The sequence below is a fragment of the Zea mays genome, chromosome 7 (genome assembly GCF_902167145.1).
Source record: "Zea mays cultivar B73 chromosome 7, Zm-B73-REFERENCE-NAM-5.0, whole genome shotgun sequence".
Classification (NCBI taxonomy): domain Eukaryota; kingdom Viridiplantae; phylum Streptophyta; class Magnoliopsida; order Poales; family Poaceae; genus Zea; species Zea mays.
The window spans coordinates 120,745,339-120,771,062 of record NC_050102.1 but is presented as its reverse complement, the minus strand read 5'-3'; the positions used below and the strand labels follow the sequence as shown (position 1 = coordinate 120,771,062).

General features: G+C 43.6%; 1 protein-coding gene across 3 annotated transcripts; it reads right to left on the bottom strand.

Moving 5' to 3' along the window:
• Positions 1-2,267: 2,267 nt before the first annotated feature.
• On the bottom strand, positions 2,268-4,668 carry LOC100280727 (ubiquitin-protein ligase/ zinc ion binding protein). Of its 3 annotated transcripts, none has more exons than NM_001153647.2 (3): positions 4,422-4,652; positions 2,766-3,793; positions 2,268-2,688 (listed from the first exon to the last, which is right to left on the bottom strand). In NM_001153647.2, exons 2-3 carry the CDS (start codon positions 3,728-3,730, stop codon positions 2,604-2,606), a joined length of 1,050 nt encoding a protein of 349 aa, NP_001147119.2. In that variant the 5' UTR covers positions 3,731-3,793; positions 4,422-4,652; the 3' UTR covers positions 2,268-2,603. The 3 variants fall into 3 exon arrangements, with proteins under 3 accessions (NP_001147119.2, NP_001398223.1, XP_035816457.1); XM_035960564.1 differs by having other exon boundaries at positions 2,368-2,688; positions 2,766-3,791; positions 4,422-4,668; NM_001411294.1 differs by having other exon boundaries at positions 2,268-3,793.
• Between the last annotated feature and the right edge of the window lie 21,056 nt (positions 4,669-25,724).

The following is a 25,724-nucleotide window of genomic DNA, read 5'->3' as shown; positions in this document are numbered from 1 at the left end:
GAGGGGGATTGAATCCTCCTCAACCTATGTGTATTGGGATGAATACTACAGCACTCAAACAAGTCCGGAGGGTTCTTACGCAAAATTGACGGTCGAAGGGGTACACGCGTAAGAGGGCCGCACGATCACGAACTAGGGGTTCAGATTACATCGCGACTTAACTAAACTCGTATTCAATCGTGTCCCTTGGATCTAAATTCGATGCCCCAGATTTCAAATAGCCTAAATCGACTCTCACACGCCCGATCCGAATCGGACTACACATGTTACACCCACCCGAACCGACATCCGGATTCGATCTCGACCGCTCGTTGAATAATTAACGGCGGACACATCCCCTCATCTCTTTTTCTGTTTTCGGTGCACAACGAGCTCGCTGCATATGGATTGAATGGATTAGATGGGTGCTCGAGGTTCCTATTATACTCTGTGGAATTCTAGGAGCAGAACCCGAGCGGGATTTTTATTCGAACTTAGGAAGTAGACGATCGACGCAGGTCCTCATGTAAGTCTCCCCAGAAAAAGAAAAAGAATGGAGATGGGGTGGGCCAAGCGAGTGAGAGAGGAGGTGGGCCGGCGCAGTTTTGGCCCAGTGAGTGGGATGGCCCCTATTTAAATTTCTTTCTCATTTTTCTGTTCAAATTTCTAATTTTCTGTTTTTTATACTTTAAAACCTACAATTCTGTTTGTGGTTTGAATTTCAACTTTAAATTCGTATGCACAATAAAAAACTATAGGATGCAAATGCAAAGTTTTATATCATTTATTCATTTATTTGGGCAAATGCATCACACACATAATTCATCTCAAGGATATATTTTAAATGTGCGGCAAGTTTAGAGATTTATTCAAAATAACTTATTTACTTTAGGAGAAAGTAAAGTATAATCTTTATTAAGGATTACTTTAATTCAAATATTTTATAAAAATATATAGTTTCGTGTAGGAGATAATCTTCTCTGTTATTTATTCTTCTGAGTTTCAAACTATCATCTAGTTTGAAAATTTAGATATAATTTTGAACTACATGTAGGACCGGTAAGGCAACCAGAGGGGGTGAATGAGAGCCAATCAGATTTTGTTTCCAAACATTGAAAATGAACACTTCACTTCAATTTAGATGAAGCAAGTGCTCAAACCATGAACACATTAGCGAACGAGTGATCTCATGATTACAAAATGTTTTTAATACTCGCATGAGACCAGCAAAACAAACGGATCATAAATCGAACACCGAAAAGCCCGAAACGGTCCAAAACAGTGTCGTCAACTAATGATGTTTTCAGCAATACGAAATTTCGTTCTTGAATCTAAAACTGAATCAAACGAATTCCGATTGAGATGAAATTTTACACACCTTTGAGCAAATATGTTTCCAAGATCTTCCTAAATTTTGAGCTCAATCGAACTCGTAAATCAACCGCGGATTTAAAAATACAGCCAGAAATTGGGGTTTTGTTGGGATTTTCTAGAACGAGTTCAAACTGAGTTTTTCTCAAATCGTGACCGAAATCTACAACAAACAGGTGTATGCAGTGGTCCGAGAAGTGCAACACCACCAATCAATCCCCAAATCAAATCCTCTCAAAAGAATCAAATATTTTCCACCAAAAACAAAAGATCACGGAAAGGGAGAAACCAAGACTATAAAACTTCATAAATTTCAGCAAGGGTACAAACTGAGATTTGAAGCCAAAGAGCCCTGTTGGCCGAACCGGCGACCCTACTCTGATTAAACTTGAAGATCAAGAACACAATCGAAGTACAAAATTGTTGTGGATCCCTCAACTCAACTGGTGTCTATTTAGAGAGAAAACTAGGAGCTCTATAATGAGTGCTCTAAACAAATGCCAGCAAAGAAATGGTTATTCTCACTTCTAAACTACCCGTATTTACATAGAGCCTATCCACTCCACCGAAGCCGAAATGGACCAATTCCTTGGTTTTTTATCCGACGACCACTAGCCAAAAACCAAAATCTCATCGGAACACAAAACTTTATTAAAACATAAAAAACCAATTCAGAGCATAAGATCAGCACAAAAGCTAAAATCAAAAGTAGTTCCTTCAGAAAGAGTCAAACGGCTCAACACAACTAGCAAAAGCTCCAAAAAGCTCAATTCTCCTCCCCCTATCATAATACTCCCAAAAATCTCTCCCAGAGACCAGCTCCAAACAACATATCTCGTCCTCTTGAATAAGAGGAAACCCGAAAGACCAAATTCTCCCCCTAGATAGAGGAACCGTGAAATCTCAAAATCTCTCCCTTTCTAGACCAAACTCATTTGGTACAATTGCACAAACAAAATAGTGAGTTACAAAAGCTAGAACAGGCTAACATCAACGTGGACCAGTTAGACATGGCGATGAGAGAGATCACGAGAACAAGAAGTAGAACATCAACGTGGAATACCAATTTGCTACTAGTGCAACAAGCCAGTGCCAACTGAAACAGTCATAACAGCAACTTATCATCTAAACACATACTACTAGTTAAGGATTTCTTTTCTACGGGTAGAACTTAGCAGTTCACACATAAATACATAAATACTAGTTATTGAGAGTTTCTTTCCTTCAGGTAGAGCTTGGCGGTTTCAAGTCATTCACCAGGTTCGGTTGCAGGTTTTGCAACAATGGTTGTCCCTAGACATTGGGGATGCACAAAGGTAGCAGAAGCAGTGCCCGCACCTGTAAATAAAGAAGAAGATGATCATCATTTTGTACTCAGCGATCAGTGTAATGAATGTTTTATTTGTGAGGAGTACCTGCAGATGATGAATACACAGCCCTCGATCCTCTCCACATATATCTTGCACTTGGGGCACCTCTGCCACTTGCTCTCTTGCGCGACCTTCCTCAGCAGTAGGTCCTCCCTGCCCCGCTCATCCTTCCCCAGTCGTTGGAACTCCGCGCAAGTGACACCGGCGTGCCATGGAACCTTGCACTGGGCACAGAACATCCGGCAGCAGTGTGGGCACTCCACGTTTGTTATCACCTCCTCACCGTGCCCAGGATCATCAACCAACAGAGCAGAGCATTCCTTGAAGGGGCAGTAGAATTTGAGTGACCCCAATGACGAGTCACAGAGCGCAGCACCCCATCTCTGGAACAGCTGCGCCGGGATCACGTCGCGGCATGCATCTGGGTGCAACACACCATCCTTGCACCCCGGGGCAGGGCAGCCGATAGACAGCACATTCTCCTCAACCTTCGCAGCAATGCACTGGCTCACACAACTGATGCAGAATGTGTGCGTACATCCATCCACGGGAAAGGACTCTCCGATGTGCACTGTCTCCATGCAGATGGCACAGTATAACTCACTGCTGATATTTGTGCTCGCACCTCGAGAGCATTGACCAAGCTCTTGAATTGTACTACTACCTAGTGGTTTCTTCCCTTTCCGGTCCATGTCTTCAATCGAGATCGAAGTGCACCGAGGCACATTGGTGCCCTGATGTGTCTCTGTATTGCACAAAGAATCACAAGATGCCACCGCGCACCTGGGCAGTCCAGTGGCCTCAGTCTCAGGTGCATACTGGCAGAAGCAGGCAATGCAGATGACATGGTCACAATTTTCAGGTTTCCACGAGGCATCCAATGATCGGATGCCTTCTTTGCAAACTGCACAGGCCTTCCCCGACTGAATTGAGAACCGGAGAACCTCTTCAACCTGCAAATCTTCAGCCAGGGCAGAATCCTCAGCTGACATGGCAACCCGATCCAGCATTGTTGTTATAGCAATGCACAGGTGCTCCCTCGGTTGAACCAAATCGACACCTGGCCGAGACCTCTATTCCAAGGAAATGCAAGAGTAAGGAAGGTTATATTCATAAAATCAAATGAGTGAGAAAATACCAGAGCCGACTAACACTGAACAAAAAAGAAAGGATGGCCACCAGCATGAAAGACGAAAGTAAAGATTCAGTAAGAAGCAACTCTAATATGACGCCCTTCTATCGGCACAACTAGTGAACAGAACGGCCAAAGAGCAGAATGCAGATGGGACGAAGTCCTCGCACGAACATCATCAAACTCGTGCTCTCCGCAAGCTGCATGCAGGCATTGACTAAGACGAAGAATGCCTCATACATTCTGCACGCATCCGAAGCCCAGCGCACTGACCCACCACAACTATTTTGTTACACACAGATTTCCATCAAAATCATGGCTTCAGCCGCTAGAGGGAGGTAGACACAACGGAAAAGAGAGCGGGCATGCTCCTTCCGGGCATATAATCGAACGCTTAACGAGCGCGCACCAACTCGTGACCAGCACACACCCTACGCAAAGCAACCACCAGTGCTTGCCACAGTAACTCCCTGAAACAAACTCGCTTGAACCACGAATTACCCTCCAAATCGCGGCTTCATAGATAAACTTGGGCCGGAACGATCCGGCCGAGGGTTAAGCGTGCGTACCAGTACTTGTGCGATCCCGTCTTCTCGCTAACGTCGGGCTACGAGAGCTTCATCGCATCAGCGGCGCCGAACCGTCAGCATGCAGGCGCGTAGCAGCGATCGATCTACGGACGAGGGGTTGGATGGCACAAGAAGATGGACTCGAACACGCGGGGAGAAGAACGGGCGTGGCGGTAGAAATAGGGCCATAGCCCGTAGGGGATCGTAGAGCAGTAAAAAGATGATCGCCTGTTCCCGAGGTTTTCGGGATATACAAGGAGTCACAGCTCACTTTAATGCAATTTGAAACGTCCTATTTTAATTCTGTACTCTCGAAAAAAAATTTTTAACATCTGTTTAATCCTGAAACTCTTTCTAGTTTCAACAGTAAAAACAGTCCAAATTATAAAACTATTTCCAGTTATCCGGGCATGTACAGTTTTCTGTATGGATTTTTAATGTACAAGAGCATCTACAAGTTACTTAAATCAGCTCCAGTATTTATTTTGCAATCTTTTATTAAAAATATAGTGCACACCATGAAATGACCTAAATATACTACACCACAATCTAGTGCTCTATCTTTGTTTTCTACACCATTCATTTTCTTTTCTAATAATGTATTTTACTTCTAATTTAGGGCTTAACTGTTGGAGCGCAATTTGTTTTTAGTACACTAGATATTTTAAATGATGTAGTATTTTAATTTTTTGAGTACTATTTTGAGTCATCTTGTTGCACATGCTCTAAGAGACCGCTAGAGACTATATGGTACAATTCTAAGCCCCTATATCATACTTCATAAATTTAGTTAAGAGACAAAATGCATAGAGTCAAGTAGATGTGTGCTCTTCGTAAAAAGACGGTCTCTTATACTTTTTTTATTTAGCCCATAAATATTCCTCAAGAGATCCTATATTAAATGAGTTGTACATGCCCTCATAATTACAATAAATCTCTGTAGAAACTAAAATGCATGGCACAAAAATAACATGCGAGACATCTCTTAGTTTGGGATGAATGGATGCGAAGCGCAACAAGATTCCAATGGAAACAAATGGACACTTGATCTCAACACGTGAGGTAAGTCCGTAGATCAAAATATATACCTTGCTTTATTTATGTGCAAGTAGATCAGAGATTATGCTTTCCGTTTGCATATATATGTGCTAGATTTCAATTCGGCCCTAAGAATTGTCATTTTGTGGCCGTGAAGCGAATTCTTCGATATTTAGTCCATACGTCTCACTTCGGGCTCTGGTATCCTAAAGAGTCTACCTTTGACTTGATTTGATACTCAGACCCCAATTATGACGGGGGCAAAGTTGATAGGAAGAGCACATCGGGGACTTGTCAGTTTCTGGGAAAGTCCCTGCTATCTTGGAGCTCAAAGAAACAAAATTATGTTGCCCTATCCATCGTCGAGCCTGAGTATGTTGTTGCAGGCTAGTGTTGCACGTAACTACTTTGGATGAGGCAAACCCTCTTAGACTTTGGCTACAATCTAAGTAAAGTCCCACTCCTATGTGATAATGAGAGTGCAATCCGCTTGGCAGATAATCCCATTGAATACAGCCGCACTAAGCACATAGACATCCGACATCAATTTTTGAGAGACCACTAGCAAAGAGGAGATATCGATATTTGTCATATTAGCACCGATCACCAACTAGTTGATATCTTCACCAAGCCTTTACATGAAATAAGGTTTTGTGAGCTGCATAGTGAGATTAATGTCTTAGATTCGCGGAACGTGGATTGGTCTATATCATACATGTGTCTTTATGCCTTTGATCATGTTCTCTTAAGCTTAATTGTGCTTAATTGCTTATTTTGGTGCTCAAGTTGTAGAATGTCATCCTCGGACCTCACAAGTCCTTATGCATTGATGCATATCTTTAGGGGGAGGATATGCTACAACTTAACCCTTTGAGACTAATATGTTTTCTTGAGTTGTGTTGATGTAGTCTCAAAGGTGGATTGAAAGGGAAATGGTGGACCTGGACAAAGAAAAAGTCTTCCACTGCATAATTATATCATTGTACTTTGTTCAAAGTTTCCCTTAGTGTTTCATTGTCTTTTGCTCTTAATTCACAATTTTGGTGAGGAAATGAGGTTAAAGGGCACTAGTTTCTCCGTGTTGGTGCTTAATGCCAAAGGGGGACAAATTAAGGCCAAAGAAAATGGATCGACTACCACTTAGAGTTTAAAAGTTTTTGTGTTCTAAACTTGTATTTTTGATCAAACCCCTTGATTGCAAAGAAGAGTTCTATGGCAAAATTGTTCTTTTATGGGGAGAAATATTTTTTATGAAAAAGGTGGAGTTATTGGTATTTGATTAAAACCAGTCTCTAAAAATGGTTTAAGTTAAAAAATATAAGAATTTTGTCTTAGAAATGAGAAAAATGAATTTGGTTGCAAAATTCAAAACAAGTGGTGGCAAAATGATCTAAATATGCCAAATCCTATTCTTATTCAATTGGTTTTTGGATTGACTTCAATTTGCAAAAGTTGGCTTGTATTTGGTTAAGTTAGAAATTTTGAGTTGCTTTAGGTGTGTTGGCATAAATCACCAAAAAGGGGGAGATTGAAAGGGAAATGTGCCCTTGGGCCATTTCTAAGTGTTTTAGTGATTAACTGCCCAACACACGACATTGAACTAACCATCTTTGTATGAGCATAAGCACAGATGTAGAATAAAGCAAATTGAAGGCATCAAGTTCAAAAGTGCTCAAATCTGGACCCAACTGTGCAACTCTGTGTAAAATGGTATAAGTGTGAGGTTTGCACTTTTAAATATGTTGCATAGGTCCTTTACAAGATTTTCTAGTATTGTGTTTGGGCTCTAACTCTTTCTATAGAGAAAATCACTTTTGAGACTTGAGTTTGCACATATTGCAAATCCTATTGAAATGGAGGAACAAAGGTACGAATCTAGCACTTAGTCATTTGTTTTAGTTGCTAACTATGTTCATTTAAGTGCTACGAAACTTCTCAAGTTGAGCCAAAAGGAAGTGAAGCAGTTTGGCTAAAATGGCCAAACTTGGTCCAGACTGGGCCTCATTGTACAATCGGTGTGTACCAGATATGTCCAGTGACCGGCCTGGTCAGCTAGCAAACTGGTTGTTCTCGAGAAAACATCGAGGCTCGTTAGCTAAATATCATTGGACAGTCCTCGCCATTGGCTCTGCCCCGCGCCAATGGTCGGCGCCGCGATCACCGCCAGCCACGTCAACAAGCAACGGGCGGGAAGGGGCACCATACATGTCCGGTGCACCACCAGACAGTCCTATGCACCCGCGAAAGGCAATCTGCGCCTTCCAAGTGAAGGAGCAACTACTCCTGTGACCCTTAGGGCTATAAAAGAAGTATCTAGGCGCCTCAACCAGTACACCAAGCATTCCTAGAGTACACTACAACTCTAAGACTTTGCGACCACGCTGTTTGAAATGTCTCAGAGATTTGAGCGCATTTCTAAGTTGTAACTCTATCATTCTTGTTCTTGTGCTCTCTCTTTGGCTTGTGTGCGTGTTGTTGCTGCGATTGTGCTCTTGCGTGTCTACTCTACTCTCTCCCTTACTCCGCTTTTTATTGAGATCACTTGTGTAAGGTGTGAGAGACTCCAACATGTGGAGATTCCTCACAAACGGGATTGAGTCATAAGGAAGACATATGTGCACTCAGGTTTGATCTTTGGATCACTTGAGAGGGGTTGAGTGCAACCCTTGGTCGAAGGAGGTCACAACAATGTGGAGTAGGTATTGGCCAACCCATGGTAAAAAATCATCGCGTCTTATGTCCCTTTTCTTTATTGCGATTATTGTCTTCTTGAGTTCTCATATTCACTTGGAATATTGCTTCTAGTTTAATACTTATCTCAAGAGAGCAATCAAGTGAAGAGTTCTCATCTCCCTTCTTTCTACTCTCAAACTTAGTTTTATTTACTCTAACCCATATTATAGACCAAGTTTGTGTTGTTTTGAGCAAAATTTGTAGGATCACCTATTCACCCCTCTAGGTGCTCTCAGAATTGTTGGGTGAATTTTGGCTTTTTCTTTGCTTTTGGTCTTGTTAGACTAGTGTTGTGACACTAGACATTCTATGATCCCATAACTGCCTGTGGTGATGTTCCGGAGGTTTGTGTGTAAACCTCGGTATGTTCCTTTTGGTGGTAACTCTGGTTGTTACTTCTTAATTCCATTTATTAATGAAAATGGGTGGCTTAGCCCTTTTCTTCAAAAAGATTTTGGCAACTTAGGTAGGAAACCAAACATGCCCATCTACCCATCACGCCATCGTCGTTCGGTGCACCTTGCCCCACTACGGCTAACACATTTGCCTGCTCCAGTCTGGCTACACCCGTCCATATCCTGGATCATTTTACCCTTGCCCCCACCGGTCACAGTCATCGCGCCACCTGCTATGACTGCCTCTAGCACATTCTGTCGGCCTTGGTAGCCCCTAGCCTACCTGCGTCGCAACCTATCGCTCCTAGTGCGCCTCCAACGCTCTTGATCGGTCTCGGCTGCCCCTTGCCTGCCCAACCGCTCCCACCAGGCCTCACCCACCCCTAGTTGGCCCTACTCGCCCACAAACGCTTCAAGCCAGATGAGATCTTATGGGTGAGCTTCAAATAATGATGTGCTTCTTCTCCCAACATTTTGGGAGGAGGGTGTATAACATCATGAAAGGGAAATAGGGTCCAACCTTCTTCTAAATGATTTTGGTGGTTGAATTGCCCAACACAAATAATTGGACTAACTAGTTTGTTCTAGATTATAAGTTCCACAGGTGCCAAAGGTTCACAACAAACCAATACAAAGTTAAAAGAAAGGGTTCAAATCAAAGGAGCAAAGAAAACCGAAGGCTGCCTTGGTCTGGCGCACCGGACAGTCTGGTGTGCCACCAGACAGTGTCCGGTGCACCATCGGACAGTGTCCGGTGCACCAGGGAGATCAACTCCAAACTTGCCACCTTCGGGTTTCTGGAAATTGCCCTTCGCTATAATTCACCGGACTGTCCGGTGTAGCACCGGACTATCCGGTGTGCCAAGCGGAGTAACGGCTATAGCGCCAACGGTCGTCTGCAAAAGGTGAACAGTGAGCTACAGTACGCGGACTGCGCGCGCAGAAGTCAGAACAGGCGCAGATGGCGCACCGGACAGTGAACAGGACCTGTTTGGTGCACCACCGGACTGTCCGGTGGTCCCACATGTCAGAGCTCCAACAATCGAACCCTAACGGTTGGGTGATGTGGCTGGAGCACCGGCCTTCCCCAACGGCCACTTTGGTGGTTGGGGCTATAAATACCCCCCAACCACCACACTTCAAGGCATCCAAGTTTTCAGCCAACACATTCAATACAAGAGTTAGTGCATTCAATACAAGACACAATTAGAGTGAATCAAAATCTCTCCAAGTCCCAATTCCACTTAAAGCAATAGTGACTAGAAGAGAGAGTTTTGCCGTGTTCTTTTGAGCTCTTGCGCTTGGATCGTTTTTCTTCTTCCTCTATTCTTGTTCCCAAGACATTTGTAATCAAAGCAAGAGACACCAATTGTGTGGTGGTCCTTGTGGGGACTAAGTGTCCCAATTGATTGAGGAGAAAAGCTCACTCGGTCTAAGTGTCCGTTTGAGAGAGAGAAAGGGTTGAAAGAGACCCGGTCTTTGTGACCACCTCAACGGGGAGTAGGTTTGCAAGAACCGAACCTCGGTAAAACAAATCATCGTGTCACTCTCGCTATTTGCTTGTGATTTGTTTTTCGCCCTCTCTTTCGGACTCAATTATATTTCTAATGCTAACCCCAGCTTGTAGTTGTGTTTAAAGTTTATAAATTTCAGATTTGCCTATTCACCCCCCCTAGGCGACTTTCACATCAACATCTTAAGGTTATGCCACCATTTGATCTTGAGATACATAATTATCTTGATGTTGTTGTCTCCCATCTTTATCATCATATTGTGGAATGTTTGATGAAGAGATCATATCAAACACATGGACACCTTCTTTGGTCTTGATGGATCCAACCGACACATTCTTCATAGCCTCCCTTAATGATTTATCAGCTACATCATAAAGATTGTCATGTGCTCCTTGGGATATGTTATTTTTGAAAGTGCATTCATCCCTTTTGTGAGTTTTGGTGATTTTGATAACAACACATTTAAAGGTCTAACAAGTTTGCTAAGTGTTGAATAGGAAATTCAGTATGATGAACATACTTGAATAGTGTATAATGATCAGTGAACAAAAGTTCAACACAGGGTTAAATAACTAGCGAGACAATGCAAATGGATATAATATGGTCTCTATGTTGGTTTGAATATATGGACAAGACCTAAGAAATCACTATGCATAAATATGATCATAATAGAGGATGAAGTTATTAAGAGGATTGGTCAAGCTAAAGTGAATAAGATATGAGGAATCGTGAATTGGCTTGACCATATTACTATTAGTCCATATATGCTTCTATGAGAATCAAACTAGAGCTTGATTGATCTTAGCATTTATATCTAGATGGCATTCAAGCAAGGTTCACAATATCAAAGAAATGATTCTCTCAATGGATGCTCAATATGATGTGACTCAAGAATGGCTTGATAGGGTGAAGATAGCAAGGAAAGGGCTTCGAGGAACTAAGCGAAGGTGAAGGCCAAGCAACGGCTTGTGGACCGAGGTACCATGGCTAAGGTGAAGAAGAGAGTACTTGTACTAAGTCGATGAACTAATCAGCTATGAAGAGTTATAATATGTTGATGCATCAATAAGATGTCTTGAAACCATGATTTGAACTCACATATGGTGAAATGGTACAACTCACAGGGTTTGATTTGTGTTTGCTTCAAAAGGTGAGACAAAGATGTTTGTGATCCTTATAAAGCAACGCCATGGAGAAATCACACATGAGACACCAATGACTCAAAGAGTTTACTTAATTATATTTTATTTAACTTGAGTATAGGAATTGTCGTACTATCAAGGGGATCCAAAAAGAATGTTGGTGTTGGTACTAAAGCTCAGTCTAATTCTCTTCAAAATCCTCTAAGAAAACCTGAATTTTGATCATGAATGCTCTTGGAAAAACTGCTTTAATTCTCCACTCAGACTTCCCCAAGTTTTTGTTTAGTTTCTTAAAAACCAGCTCAGTCGGTTTTTGAAACCCTGCTCAACCGGTTTTTCAAAATCATCTCAGCCGGTTTTTGAACTGTTCCACTTTTCTGCTCTGCCAGTCTGCTCTATCAGCCAAAAAGTTGTGTGCAGCTTTTTGAAAACCAACTTAGCCAGTTTTAGGACCGGCTCAGTCGATTTTGACTTTGGTCCACCCTCTGGCTGAGCCAGTCACTGAACCAAAAACCCTCTCGCAGAAACCGGCTCAACCGATTTTAGGATTGGCTCAACCGGTTTTCGGTCACAAAGGTCCAACAGCCACCAGCTTTTGGGGGCTCCTTTATATACACCTCCCACTCTCTTCCCCACAATAGAGCACACACAAAACTTCATTCCTAACCTGAGAAACACCTCCCACTCTCTCTCTCACACCTCTTGCCTCTCCCATTTCAAATCTTTGGAGAGAAATCTTTGGGTGAGATTGAAGAGCTGTGATTTTTGCGCTTCATCTCCAAATTCTTCTTGTTCTTCTTGATTCGAGCTTTGGTACTACATCGAGTTCTTTGTGGATTCATTACTCTTGGAGCCTCTAGCTCCTAGACGACTAGGTGTCTCTTGTGAGTCTCCAAATCTTGTGGAAGACCACAAGAAAGTTTGTATTACCCACTCGTTTGAGCAAAGATTAGTGTGTGGGCTTGACCTTTGTGGTCGGCAAAGGGAGGATTAGGGTTGAAAGAGACCCGACTCTTTGTGGGCGCCTCAACGAGGAAGTAGGGCACCTTGGTGGTGTGGCCAAACCTCGGGATAAATCTTGTGTCCCTTGTGTTCTTGCTCTTTGTGTTTGTTTGTGTTCTTCGTTCTCTCACCATTCCGTGGAAGATTTGTTTATATCCTTTTGGTGTGTGGACCTTGAGAAGTGCCCTTCTCAGATCTACTACTTTGAACCCTGTGGATCAACTAGAACATCTCATTTCCAAAGTTAACTGGGTGAATTTCAAGATCAATTCAGTTTATATCTCATTCTTTAGTTGAGCTCGTGCAAACCGGCTGAACTGGTTTTACCCAGTTTGTTTCTCGTTTTTGTTGAAAAAGTTTTAACTTGCCTATTCACCCCCCTCTAGGCAACTTTCAATTTCCATCTAACTCCACATCATAAGTTTCTTATACCAAGCTAGTGGCGTGGATAAATACTCTATATGCTTTGGATTTTAATGAGCAACCAAGTAAAAAAAGGCAATATCACAATATCTTTGAAACTTTCCTAGGATTGACGCTTATTTTAGGTATAGAATGTGCAATCAAACACCTAAAACAAAGATATATCTAACTTCTTCCCATTGAGCAACTCATAAAGGGTCTTCTCAAGCAAGCAGTGAGGAAATAGGTGGCTAGATGCATAGCAAGTAGTGTTGATAGCTTTGGCTTAAAAACTTTCTATTGGTTTGTACTCATCAAGCATTGTTCTTGCACTATTGATCTATATGTGTTTTTTCTTTCTACTTACAGAGACTTCATGCTTGATCCCAACTTCATCGCAATATAGCTCTATATTTGTGTTGACAAATTCCTTCCCATTTATCACTTCTTATTTTCTTGATCTTTCTAACAACTCCATTTTGTACTTTCTTAGCAAACTTCTTGAATGTTGGTGCAACTTCGATCGTGTCTAAGGAAGAACACCCAAGTGTATCTTGAATAGTCGTTTGCTACCATGACACCATAGAGGTTTTTCCTTCGATGCTTGCATAAGTTGCTGGTTCAAGTAGATCCATGTGTAGAAGCTCTAACGATCTTGATGTTGACATAAAAGTTTTGGTTGGATAGGTGTTGGCAACTTGTATATTGGCTTGACATGAACTACAAAGTTTGTCCTTTTCAAACACAACATCTTTTAATCCTCTAACCATCTCTTTCTTCAATAGTTTCTTGAGTGTACTAATTCTCACATGAGCAAGCCTTCTATGCTATTGCCACCTAAGCAATGATTTGGCAAATATGTATTTCTCCAAGCTTGCATCTTCGAAGGTGAATCCACTAGATATAAGTTGTTGTATCTAAATCTTTTTGAATATAAATTGATCATTGTCCTTCTTTGACAGAACAACTTCCTTCTTGGTGAATAAGCATTGAAAGCTAAGATCACACAATCATTCAATAGTTAGCAAGTTGAAACTCAATAAAGCAACAATAAGCAAATTTGATATTAAGTGATCATATGATACCACTACACGACGGTTCACTTGTAGAGACTTACCCTAAACCCTATATCATAACTATACCCAACCATTTAACTTTGCCCTTTGAATTATCTCCAAATGCAATCCTTTCTTGATCATCATAATCTTCATCTAATGAGGTGAACATACAAGGATCATCATTCATATGTTGTGTGCAACAACTATTAATAACTCAGTGGCTTCCATCATTCTTGTAGTTCACCTACATATGAGACATCAAGTTATTGTTTAGGCACCTAAACTTGAAGGGGTCCCTTGAATTTATCAACTAGTGACTTTAAACCCCAAATTTTCTTAGGCCTATTCTTTATAGGTGGACCTAGAAACATGGCTTTAACCTTTCTGCTTTTGCCCTTTCAAAGCATGTAGTGAGCATTGAAGGCAAAGGGTCTAGCATGCTTGAGCAAATGAGTGGGTGGAGTAGCTTCACACTCATAAGCGAAGTTACCTTCTTTTCCATAGTGAACACATCTTTTTGGCTTTGGCTTTGGCTTGTGTTGTTGTTGAGATTTCTTCTCCTTGTTGACCAAGTACTCAATACCACTCTTATATATTTTCGTGATAGTGTTCATGAGTAGGGATGACAATGGGTACCCGATACTCGATGGGTAAAAACCCCATTAGGGCACATGTATGGTGAATTTTGTTATTCACGGGTATTTTATTGGGTCATTTACTATACCCATCGAATATGGTGGGCATGGATATGTTCTCTCTTGCCCCATGCCCGCTACCCAATGGGAAACTCGCTAACTTATGATATGTGTGTCCAGATTATAAGAAGTGTTCCATATAAAATAAAATGCAAAAACCCTAACCCTAATTCTCTGTGTGAAACTGTGTAAAATCCTAATAACCTATGACATGTTGGGTTCAATAAATTTGTCATGCTGAACACAAATATAATACGTTATTTTAGTATCTTTCATTATTGATGAGGTATGCGACTTCAATATTTTGTAATTGGTATGTACTTTTGCAATTAAAATAATCATGTGTACTCAAATGTTGGTGGGTATGGATACCCGATAGATACCCGCTACCCGTGGTGGGTATGGGTAGGGGTAATTTTGTACCCATGATGGGTAATGGGCATGTGTATGTGGTATTTTCTCTAGTGTGTATGGGTATGGCCTTGTGTGCCCACCAGGTATCTTACTCATTGTCATCCCTATTCATGAGTCTTGTGTACTTTGCAAATCGGTGGGGGTGAGATGATTCTTTTCCATTTTTCTCTTGTTTTCTTCTCTAAGCATCTTATTGTCAAGAGCCATAGCATGATCACAACTTTGCTTCTCTATAACAATACGATATTCAGTTGGTAGCTTCTCCAAGTCTTTATTGAGTTTTTCATTCTTATTTGTGATCTTCATATAATCATTATAGGAATCAGTCACATCCACTTGCTTGCCTTTGCTACTAGAACCTTGCCCATTGCTCTCCAAAATCAAGTCACCACATGATGTAGCTATACTAATCTTAACAACACGGTTAGTATAATCATGTGTTTCATTGGATAAGAGATCATATGATATAACTATGTTGTTGTTGAAAATGCTTAAAATTGATTCAAATGCTTATACTTCACAATCTTGTACATGCTATCAGTTTGAGCATCTAGTAGCACATGCATATATTTCTACACATATAACACAACACCACTTAGAGCAATTTTATATTCTAATTGCTATACTCGTGAAGCTCTTGTACATTTTGCATTCCTTTCTGCTTTCATGCATATCACAAAGAGGATAATACTTTTTAGGGGGAAGGAAGGGCTGCGCCAACTGACTATCTCTCTTTATTTTGGGTTGACTCTCTATTTTCATTTGTTAGGAGATCCTTGTTCCGTTGGATTTGTTGCATCTACGTACTTGTGATTGGAAAGCGTGGCCTTAACTACATTGTGTCCTCTATGGTAATCTCTGTACAAGTCTAATTGCCTTGGTGTTTGGATTTGATTTCTCTTCTTCAAGTTCTTTCATTTGAATTTTATAGAGCCTAGAAGAGAGGCAGTGACACTCTACTTAAGAAGGTTTTGTATTTGTATTTTCCCAGACTTTCCAGTGTCCATTTTTTGTTCTGTTGGTTTTAAAAGTCTGATATCCTTCTCATGAACATGTTCAAGGCATTCAATCATCAATTGGTTGAGGTGTTCTTGAGTTCGAACATTTTATGGAGTTTTGGTGTCGTAGATGTTGGACTGAACTTTTGGAAATTAAGCCAAGATTCCTCAGCGTGGAGAATTTTATTGGCTCTCATTCACCCCTCTTTGGTCTCCTGTTTGATCCTTGACCCACTTGCATATGGGAAATGTCTGAAAGTTATCCATATAGTTACTTGACCGAGAGTTTAACCCTTGCGAGAGCATCCTTGCTAGAGATTTCAACGAGGACTAGGAAAATATGAGTTTTTGATATCTTGGTAAAAATATGGAGTCATCAATGAGAGTTTATGTCTCTATATAAATTAAGGTTCCACACTTTATTTATTGGTTACCTAGGTTGTTTGCTTACTTTCTAGTTTAGTTTGGTAGACTAATGAGAGCACCTAGAGGGGGAGGTGAATAGGTGATCCTGTAAATTATGACTTAAAAACACACAAAATTAATCTAAAAGTTATAGTTAGTGCAAATTAAACCAAGTTTGAGAGGAAAGAAAGAGAGAGTAGGTCCCTTCACTTGATTGCTCTATCAAGATGTGAGTTAAACATAGAGCAATATCACAAGTGAGAATAGAGAACTTAGGAAGAGGAAAAATCACAGTAAAGTAAATGATACAAGAGACACAACAATTTTTATCTCGTGGTTCGACCAAAGCCTACCTCCCGGTGTCCTCCTTCGGAGAAGGGTTGCAATCAACTCCTCACAAGTGATCCAAAGATCAAACTTGAGTGCCACATTGTTTCTTCCTTATATCACAATCTCGTTTGTGAGGAATCTCCACAGATTGTAGTCTCTCACAGCCTTACAAGATGATCACAATCAAAACCAGAGTAAGAGATGGAGAAAACACACCCAAGAGCAAATCATAGCAACACACGTAAGAGATGTAAAGACAAGAGCGCAAGAACACTTTGATAGAGTTACAACTCAAAATAGCACTCAAATCTCTCTAGAATCACTTGGAGGCGTGGTCGCAACGTATCAGAATGTTGTGCAGCTCTTGAGATGCTTAGATGCTGAATGGAGGTGCCATGGGGTCCCTTTTATATCCCCAAGGGGCCTAGGAGTCGTTGGCTTTTCTACAAGGAAGCTCAAAACTTACCCTGTCTGCGGGTGCATCGGACAGTCCGGTGTGCACCGAACAACCGCCACGTCAGCTAGACGTTGGCGCGCAGGGAGGGAGCCATTGGAGCCGATGTCCGGTGCACTGTTCACTGTCCGGTGAGTTTTATAATTAAAATTCCCGAGACCAATGAGTTTGTCTGTACGCGGCACCGAACAGCCCGCTGCACCACCGGATAGTCCGGTAGGTCCTAGACTAGCCCAAGTCTGGTTCTTTTGAGCCAAACTTCTCCTACCTCTTTTGGCTCTTCTTGAGAGGTTCCCTAGCACTTAGACAAACATAGTTAGTACATAAAACAATTGACTAAGTGTTGAGACCATACTCATTTTCTCCATCGTTTGCAATATGCCTAAACCAAACCCAAAAAACATTTTCTTTGCAAAATTGAGTTAGTAGCCAAAACAAAGTGATAGAAACATAAGTAGGGTGTGTGCAACTTATCCAAACACTTAAACCTCATGTTTATGATGGTTTGTTCAAAGTTGCACTTTTGGCCCTTCAATTCAACTCATTTGGACTTGTTGACTTCAACTTCCTTTTGCTAGACCCTGTGATCATGCTTATATCCAAGTTGTTAGTCTAATGTGGTGTGTTGAGCATTTAATCACTAAAACAACTAGAAATGGCCCAAGGACACATTCCCTTTCAACTAGTAATGGGTTTATGAAAGTCGCCTAGAGGGCGGTGAATAGGCGAAACCTGAAATTTACAAACTTAAACACACACTAAAGACTGGGGTTAGCGTTTAGAAATAAATTCAAGTCAAAAGAATGTTTCTTTTGCTAAGAGTTTCTCAAGGAATGCGGATGACGTATGGGAGCCAACTCAAATCAATACTAGCAAGGAAACGTTAGAGAGAAAACAAATCAAACGAGAATCAAAGCGAGTGAACACGATGATTTGTTTTACCGAGGTTCGGTTCCAAAGAACCTAGTCCCCATTGAGGAGGCCACAAAGGTCGGGTCTATTTCAACCCTTTCCCTCTTCCCAAACGACCAATTAGACCGAGTGAGCCTTTTCCTTAATGTCACGGGTCACTTAGACCTCGCAAGGACCACCACACAAATCTCTTGAGAATAAGAAGGGAAAAAGAAAAGGCCAAACCAAGCGACAAGAGCAACAAAAGAACACAAGTGATCCTCTCACAAGCCCTAATGCACTAGAGTTGATTTTGGAGCATTGAGTGGATTGATTGCTTTGATTGTGTCTTGGAATGTTGGGCTTTTGCTCTTACAATGAATGAAGATTTCAGAAGGCTTGGATGTGAGTGAATGAGGTGGTTGGGGGGTATATAGCCTCCCAACCACTTCTAGCTGTTGGTTGATTTCTGCTGGCGATGGGCGCACCTGACAGTCACTGTGCACTGTCCGGTGCGTGCCACGTCAGCGCAACCGTTAGGGTTCTGAGCAGTTGACCATTGGGGACGTTTGTCTTCTAGCTGCACTAGAGAGTCCGGTGCCCTCTGACTTCTGCGCTCTGACTTTTGCATTTGCACTGTTCACCGCAGAGCACCTTTTGCAGTCGACCGTTGGCGCCAGTTAGCCGTTGCTCCGCTGGCTCACCGGACAGTCCGATGAATTATAGCGGAGCGCGTTGGCAGAAACCCGAGAATGGCTGGTTTGAGGGGGCGCCTAGCTGGCACACTAGACAGTGTCCGGTGCACACCGAACAGTGTCTGATGCACCATTTTCCAGCACACACAAGTCCTTTTTGCTCCAATTAAATTGTGTCCCTAACTTGATTTCTTTCTTGGTTTGTGTTGAACCTTATGCACCTGTAATAGATGAATTCTAGACAAACTAGTTAGTCCATGTGTTTGTGTTGGCCGTCAACCACCAAAATTAATTAATAGGAAATGGTTAACTCTATTTCCCTTTCAATTTAGAAGCTAAGTTGCATAACTTTTTGACGGTAGAAATAGTAGCGACCTAGCAAAGCTGTTGTTGCATATCTAGAAAGATTATTTTTATATAGGTTTTGACTAAGGTAAGTATTAGAAGGTCGTAGTTTAAGAAATAGATGTTTAGATTGCCTAATTCACTTCTATGTCATATGTCATGATCCCTTAAGAGCAAGTATAATAATCTGAGGTAGACATGTTGTAAGAGATGTCATGTGAGATATATGGTGATGTGGAAAAAAAGAAGTGGAGAGAGAAAATACGGGCTGCTCACTAGTAGCCAACTAAGGCCTTGTTCGGTTATTCCCAATACACATGGATTGGATGGGATTGGAAAAAATTCTTAAGAAATTTGACTTGTTTAGGATTCAAACCCATCCAATCCCACTCAATCCACATGGATTGAGAGCTAACCGAACAAGCCCTAATAATGGATTGCACACGGACTTCGAGACTCTATGTGAGAGGAAAAACTGAGTCAAGTATTAAATATTAAATGTACACCTTGAGTGAGTTATTATATAAGCCTACTTCTATAATAACTCCCTCAAAAGCCTACTTACCTTGTTGATTTAATTCCCAAGATCGAGCACCTTATCTTGTTGATTTAATTCCCAAGATCGAGCACCAATCCAGTAGTAAAGAGCTAAACGACGAGAGTCCTAACAGTGAATAGGAACGGCGAACCCGGTTTTCAGAGAAAACAAAACAGAGGCAAAACTTGAAGAAAGCTAAACTTCGCTTCATCGGGAAAAAACCCATTACTTTCAAGAACGAGACATAGGTATTTATACCCAGAATTGGCTCAACAAACAATCTGGGGAACTAACTAAATCCTAACCGGATTACATACCTGTTGATCTAATCTAAACCTAACTGAAAAACCTGCAACCCGACAAATCTGAAACAAACTCTGCAACAGAAAAGTTTGTTGCTACAGCGAAGGACCACAACTAGATTAATGCCCTGTTTCAATTTCAAGAGATAAATTTTAGCAGCTTTTTTAGCTGATTTTAGCCATTTGGTGTTCTAAACAGGAGAGGTAACAGTGGTGTGATAAAAGTAGCTAAACATGGGTCAGAGAACCCTATTTTCACCCATACCCTCTAACCCCATTATCTCTCTCCGCATTAGGGGCATGTGTCTTTTTATTCTAATATGCTAAACTTTATTACAGTAGTCCAAACACCCCAAAGAGTTAAACTTTAGCACCTCAATTTATATGGCTAAAATTTAGCAGGAAGCTAAAATTTATAAAACAACAGATAGAAAAGTAACGAAGGTAGGATGTGTCTCCCGCCCCTCTGCCCTCCTCCACCCCTTCATCCCGGCGCTCAAACCAGCCACAGCCCCACGCCGACGTCTGCTCCAGGCCCGACGGCCACAATCCTCCCCTCCCCAACGTCGGGTTCTCCCTCCCCCTCCCTTTCTCCGGCTTCGTTGCCTGTTGGCCGTTCCAAGGCCCAGCATTGGAGCGATGGTGGTGGCAACTATGATGGTCGGCTGCCTTCTTACAAGGATGTGCTTGTCTCCTCCTCCTCCACCCACCTCGCCACTCACCCCGTTGCTGGTGATGACTGGGTGACGGTAGTCAATCATCGTGCTCGCTGGCGTCGTCCTCGCTTGCTGAAGCCTCTGCACAGGCCCGTCCCTGCCGACCTGCGTGGGAAGTGTTTCAATTGCTTCTCCCCCTCTCATCGCGCGGTGGTGTGTCGTCGGCCGGTGAGGTGCTTCGTCTGTAGGCTGCTGGGGCACCGTGCTCACGTGTGCCCGCGCCGGCAGACAACACCTCCCAGACCACGACGTTCCAGGGTGTGGCGCCCTGTCTCCCCCGCTTTGCCTCCCATGGGTACCCCGGACTGCGCTGCTGGAGATCGTTCGGGTGGTAGCGGTGTTGGTCCTGGTGGTGGCATTGGCTCGGGCTCCGGTGGCGGGGGACACAGGCGCACTCGCCGGGGACATAGGCGGCGGAGGGCCAGCAGTGCGGCTGGTACTGATGATCGTGGTGAACCTTCGGATGGGCTACCCCAGCTCCCTCTGGAGGACGTTCGCACCTTTTCTGGGCCCCCTTCCCTGCCTCGTCGTTTCATCAAGCGCACTAGGAGGATCGCCCAGGCTGAAGATGATCTTCGGCGTGCTCTTCTCATCTCCGTTGTGGGACTAAGGGGTTCTAGCCGCACCGCTGAAGTCTCTGATGCGCTCTCTCTGAGATTTAATCTTGAGGATGATGCGCTCGACCTTCGCCTGGTTGCGCCGAATACCTTCTTCGCCCTTCTTCCCAACGTGGAGCTGGCTGATCGGATGCTCAGTGAGGGTCAGTCCTTCTATGCACCTCCTCTGCGGATGCACATTAGGAGGTTGTCTCGTCAGTTCTTGGCCTCCGGTGGAAGAGAGATGCCTTTCCTGCTGGATATTGAGCTTCGCGGCCTCCCGGTTCACCTCCGGGATGTTCATTCTGCTGAGCAGCTTCTCGTTGGACACTGCCTGGTTCATGAGCTGCTTCCTGGTCCTGAGGAGGTTGTTGATTTGTCTTCATTCCGGCTGCGTGTTTGGTGTGATGATCCGGATAATCTGCCTTCATCTTTGGATCTCCATGTGGAGGAGCCACCTGTGGACGTTGGGCCGTATTACCCACGCACGGTGACTTATCCTATTTCAATCTTGGTTTCCAGACCTGGGAGTTCGCCGGAGGTATTTCCGCCGCCTCCTCCTCCACCTTCACCGCCACCATCGGACGATCAGGATGAGGATCGTGGCCGCAATTCGGGAATCAGCAGAGGCGTCGTTTCAACTCCCAGCCTTCAGCCGGTCGGCCATCTGTTCTTGCGCGCCTGGGGCCGCGCGTCCAAGTTAATCCGGCGACTGGCAGGACATTTAATGCCGCTTGCAAGATTGCCTCGGTTCCTGGGCGAGGGACACCAGTTGATGCGCCAGCCCTCTCCGCTGCTTCGGTTCTTGAGCCGGCGGCGCCTGTGTCTCCCCCGCCTCGAATCCCACCCCTTGAAGAGCCGTCTTGTTTGCCGCGCGCCAGTGTTAATGCGGCGGCTGGTTCGCCTGTTATTGCACCAGATCTGGTGGGACATGCGCCTGCAATCTCTTCGGATTCAGCATTAATGGATGATGATGCTTTGGTTTCTGTGCGGGCGAGACCAGTTGATGCGCCAGCTTCTCCTATTGCTTCGGTTGATGAGCAGGCGGCGCCTATGTCTCCCCCGCATCCAACACTGGAGGATCCTATTATTACGTCATTTATTTCTGATGATCCGGCTGTTGTGACTGAAGATTTGCCTGCTTCCGGTTTGGTGGAATTTTCCCTCGCGGTGTCCCAGTTTTCACCAGCTCCCCCTCAACCGCGGTACTGCATGCCTGTGAAGGTTTATTTTAGAAGGGGCCGGAGGACGCAACATCATCGGTTGGATACCTTGGCAGATCCTCGGTCTGTTCCTTGCTGTATCTCGGACATTGGTCTGGCTGATGAACCTTCGCAGACACCTGACTTGGCCACCCCTATTCATCCTGGGTCTTCCTTCAGTTCCATGGTTATAAGGACTACGGATCACATTTTACCGGCTCCTCTTCCTGTCAGACCGGGGAACGATAATTCTTCTGCTGCACCTCCACGCCGCAGTAGGCGCATTGCTGGTATTGGAGTGGAATTTCAGTCTGTCTTTGGTGATGGTCAGAACAGATTCAGGAAGAAGGTAATGAGAGCACTGCAGGTGATCGATGTGAACGAAGGCGTCAGTCAGGAGGCCTTGCAAAAATACAGCAGACTTTTTGATCAGCCCCTTCCCCCGTCTCATGTCCAGGCACTTGCTGCCCTCTTCGGCTGGACAGCCCCTGAGCTGAATGTGTGTTGAGCCGGCTATTCATGCCTTTTTCTTTGATCTGGCCCCGGTTGTTTACACCATAGTTATCCATGAATCTGTCAAAAATTGTGAGCTGGAATGTCCGAGGTTTAAATTCCAAAGCTCGTCAGGATACTGTTCACAATCTGATAAACTCCTTCAAAGCTAATGTGGTTTGTATCCAGGAAACTAAAATGGCTAAAATTTCATTGCATACAATTTTGGCTGTCCTTGGGAGTAATTTTGTGCACAGGCTAGCCCTTCCCTCAGTTGGGTCTAGCGGGGGGATTCTCGTGGCCTGGAGTAATGAGATTGGTCCGGCCAGCGCTTCTAGGGTGGATCACCATAGTGTGACAATTCAGTTCAGTCCACGTGACCAGCAGCCTTGGTGGTTAACATGTGTTTATGGGCCTCAAGGAAACAGCGACAAAATTCAGTTTATGCAAGAGCTTCGCAACGTGAGATCTGCTTGTCCTGGGCCCTGGATTTTAATGGGCGACTTCAACCTCATCTACAAGGATGATGATAAGAGCTCTGGCAATTTTAATAGGCACCTTATGGACAGATTCAGAAGGCTCATTAATGATCTGGGGGTGAAAGAATTGGCCTTACATGGGAGGAAATTCACTTGGTCTAATCGTCAAGATCCACCCACTCTTGTCAAGCTTGATAGAATGTTCTGCTCGCCGGATTGGGAACAACTCTTTCCTAATTGCCTTCTGCAGAGTGCTAGCACTAACGGGTCTGACCATTGCCCTCTGCTCCTTGGGCTTCATGATCTATCTCCTGGGCGCAGGAGGTTCCATTTTGAATCTCATTGGACAAAGGCACCTGATTTTCTATCGACGGTGGAGGCCGCTTGGAACTCTGTTTCCTCCTCCCCTTGTCCTTTTGTCACCCTCTCCAAAAAATTCAGAGCCACGGTCAAACATCTTCAGAGCTGGTCTCAAAAAAGGACGGGACATATTACCTCTCAACTTGGGATGGCAAGGGAGATTATGCATAAGTTGCAGTCTGCTCAAGATTTCAGATCCTTGTCGGTGTTAGAAAATTGGTTGGTGGACCAGCTTGATGGTCGCATTGTGGCCCTCTCATCACTGCAGCGTTCTATGGCTCGGAGTCGCTCCAGGATCTCTTGGTTGGCTGAAGGGGATGCCAACACTACCTTTTTCCACCTCCATGCTAAATACCGGAAAGGCAAGAATTTTGTTGGCAATCTGATTTCTGATGATGGATCGGTGAAGACCTCTCATGGGGATAAGTTGGAGGTTATCAGTGATTTTTTCCACAACTTGCTGGGGTGTTCACCTGACCGGGCGCACACCATTGACCTGGCTCAGCTTGACATCCCTACCCATGATCTGACATCGCTGGACAGCCCGTTCACTGAAGATGAAGTCTGGAAAACAGTCCTATCTCTTCCTTTAAACAAGGCGCCCGACCCGGATGGTTTTACTGGGAAATTCTATAAGTTGTGCTGGCAGATCATAAAAGGGGAAATTATGGCTGCTGCTACAGCTGTTTGGAACAGAAAATGGGTGAATTTAGATCTGCTAAACTCAGCCTACATCCTTCTTTTGCCCAAGAAGGACGATGCCTGCCAGGTCAAGGATTTTCGGCCTATAAGCTTGGTCCACTCTTTTGCTAAGCTCATCACTAAGCTTCTAGCAAATAGATTGGCTAGTCACCTTGACAATATGGTATCTCAGAATCAGAGCGCTTTTATTAAGGGCAGATCCATTCTTGACAATTTTATGCTTGTTCAACAGACAACCATTATGCTCCACCAGAAAAATTGTGCAAGGATCCTTCTTAAATTGGATATCACCAAAGCGTTTGATTCTGTCTCATGGCCGTTTCTCCTCGAAGTTATGAAGCATTTGGGCTTTGGGCAAATTTGGTGTGATATTATCAGCACTCTTCTTGCATCTGCTTCTTCTCAAGTTCTACTTAATGGTGCACAAGGGCAGAAAATTCTCCATAGAAGGGGTCTTCGGCAGGGAGATCCTCTCTCCCCAATGCTTTTCATCCTGGTTATGGATGTTTTGTGCTATTTAACTAAAAAGGCAGCTGTTGTGGGATTGTTGGAGCCGTTACCAGGAAATTCAGACCACTCTCGTATATCTCTTTATGCTGATGATGTGGTAATCTTCCTTCACCCGGTGACATCTGATGTTGTGACCACCATGGATATCCTTAGGATTTTTGGAGAGGCTTCTGGGCTTAAAACAAATATGGCAAAGAGCAGCGTCTTCCCCATCCGGTGTGCTGCTGAAAATCTGGATATCATTCACAACTTGCTGCCATGCGTCGTTGCCAGCTTCCCCTGCAAATATTTGGGGGTGCCTCTTTCCTTGAAGAGGCTTAGGAAGCAGCACCTCCAACCGCTCATTGATAAAATTGCGGGTCGTCTTCCCAGCTGGAAAGCTGATCTGTTAACTAAAGCTGGAAGATTGATCCTTGTCCAGGCAGTCTTGTCGTCAATGACTATTTATTTAACTATGGCCATGGATCTACCTACTTGGATGATTAAAGCAATTGACAAAATCAGAAGAAGTTTCTTGTGGAGAGGAAGGAAGAATGCTTTGGGAGGTCATTGTATGGTTGCCTGGAGCAAGGTTACTAGACCAAAAAAGCTTGGGAGGTTGGGCATCTCGGACCTGCAAAAAATGAATTGGGCTCTTAGGCTGCGCTGGCTCTGGCTGCAAAAAACTGATCCTGACCGGCCTTGGGCTTCCTTTAATATAAAAGCTCACCCTTCAGTGAAGGCCTTTTTCTCGGCAGCGGTTTCCTCGGTGGTGGGCAACGGTAAAAACACTTTGTTTTGGACTGATAAATGGATTGATGGTCAGAGTCTCTGTCAGTTGGCCCCTCACCTGGTCAAGACGGTCTCTTCTAGGGCTAAAAAGAGGAGTGTCCATAATGCTCTCACAACAAGGGAA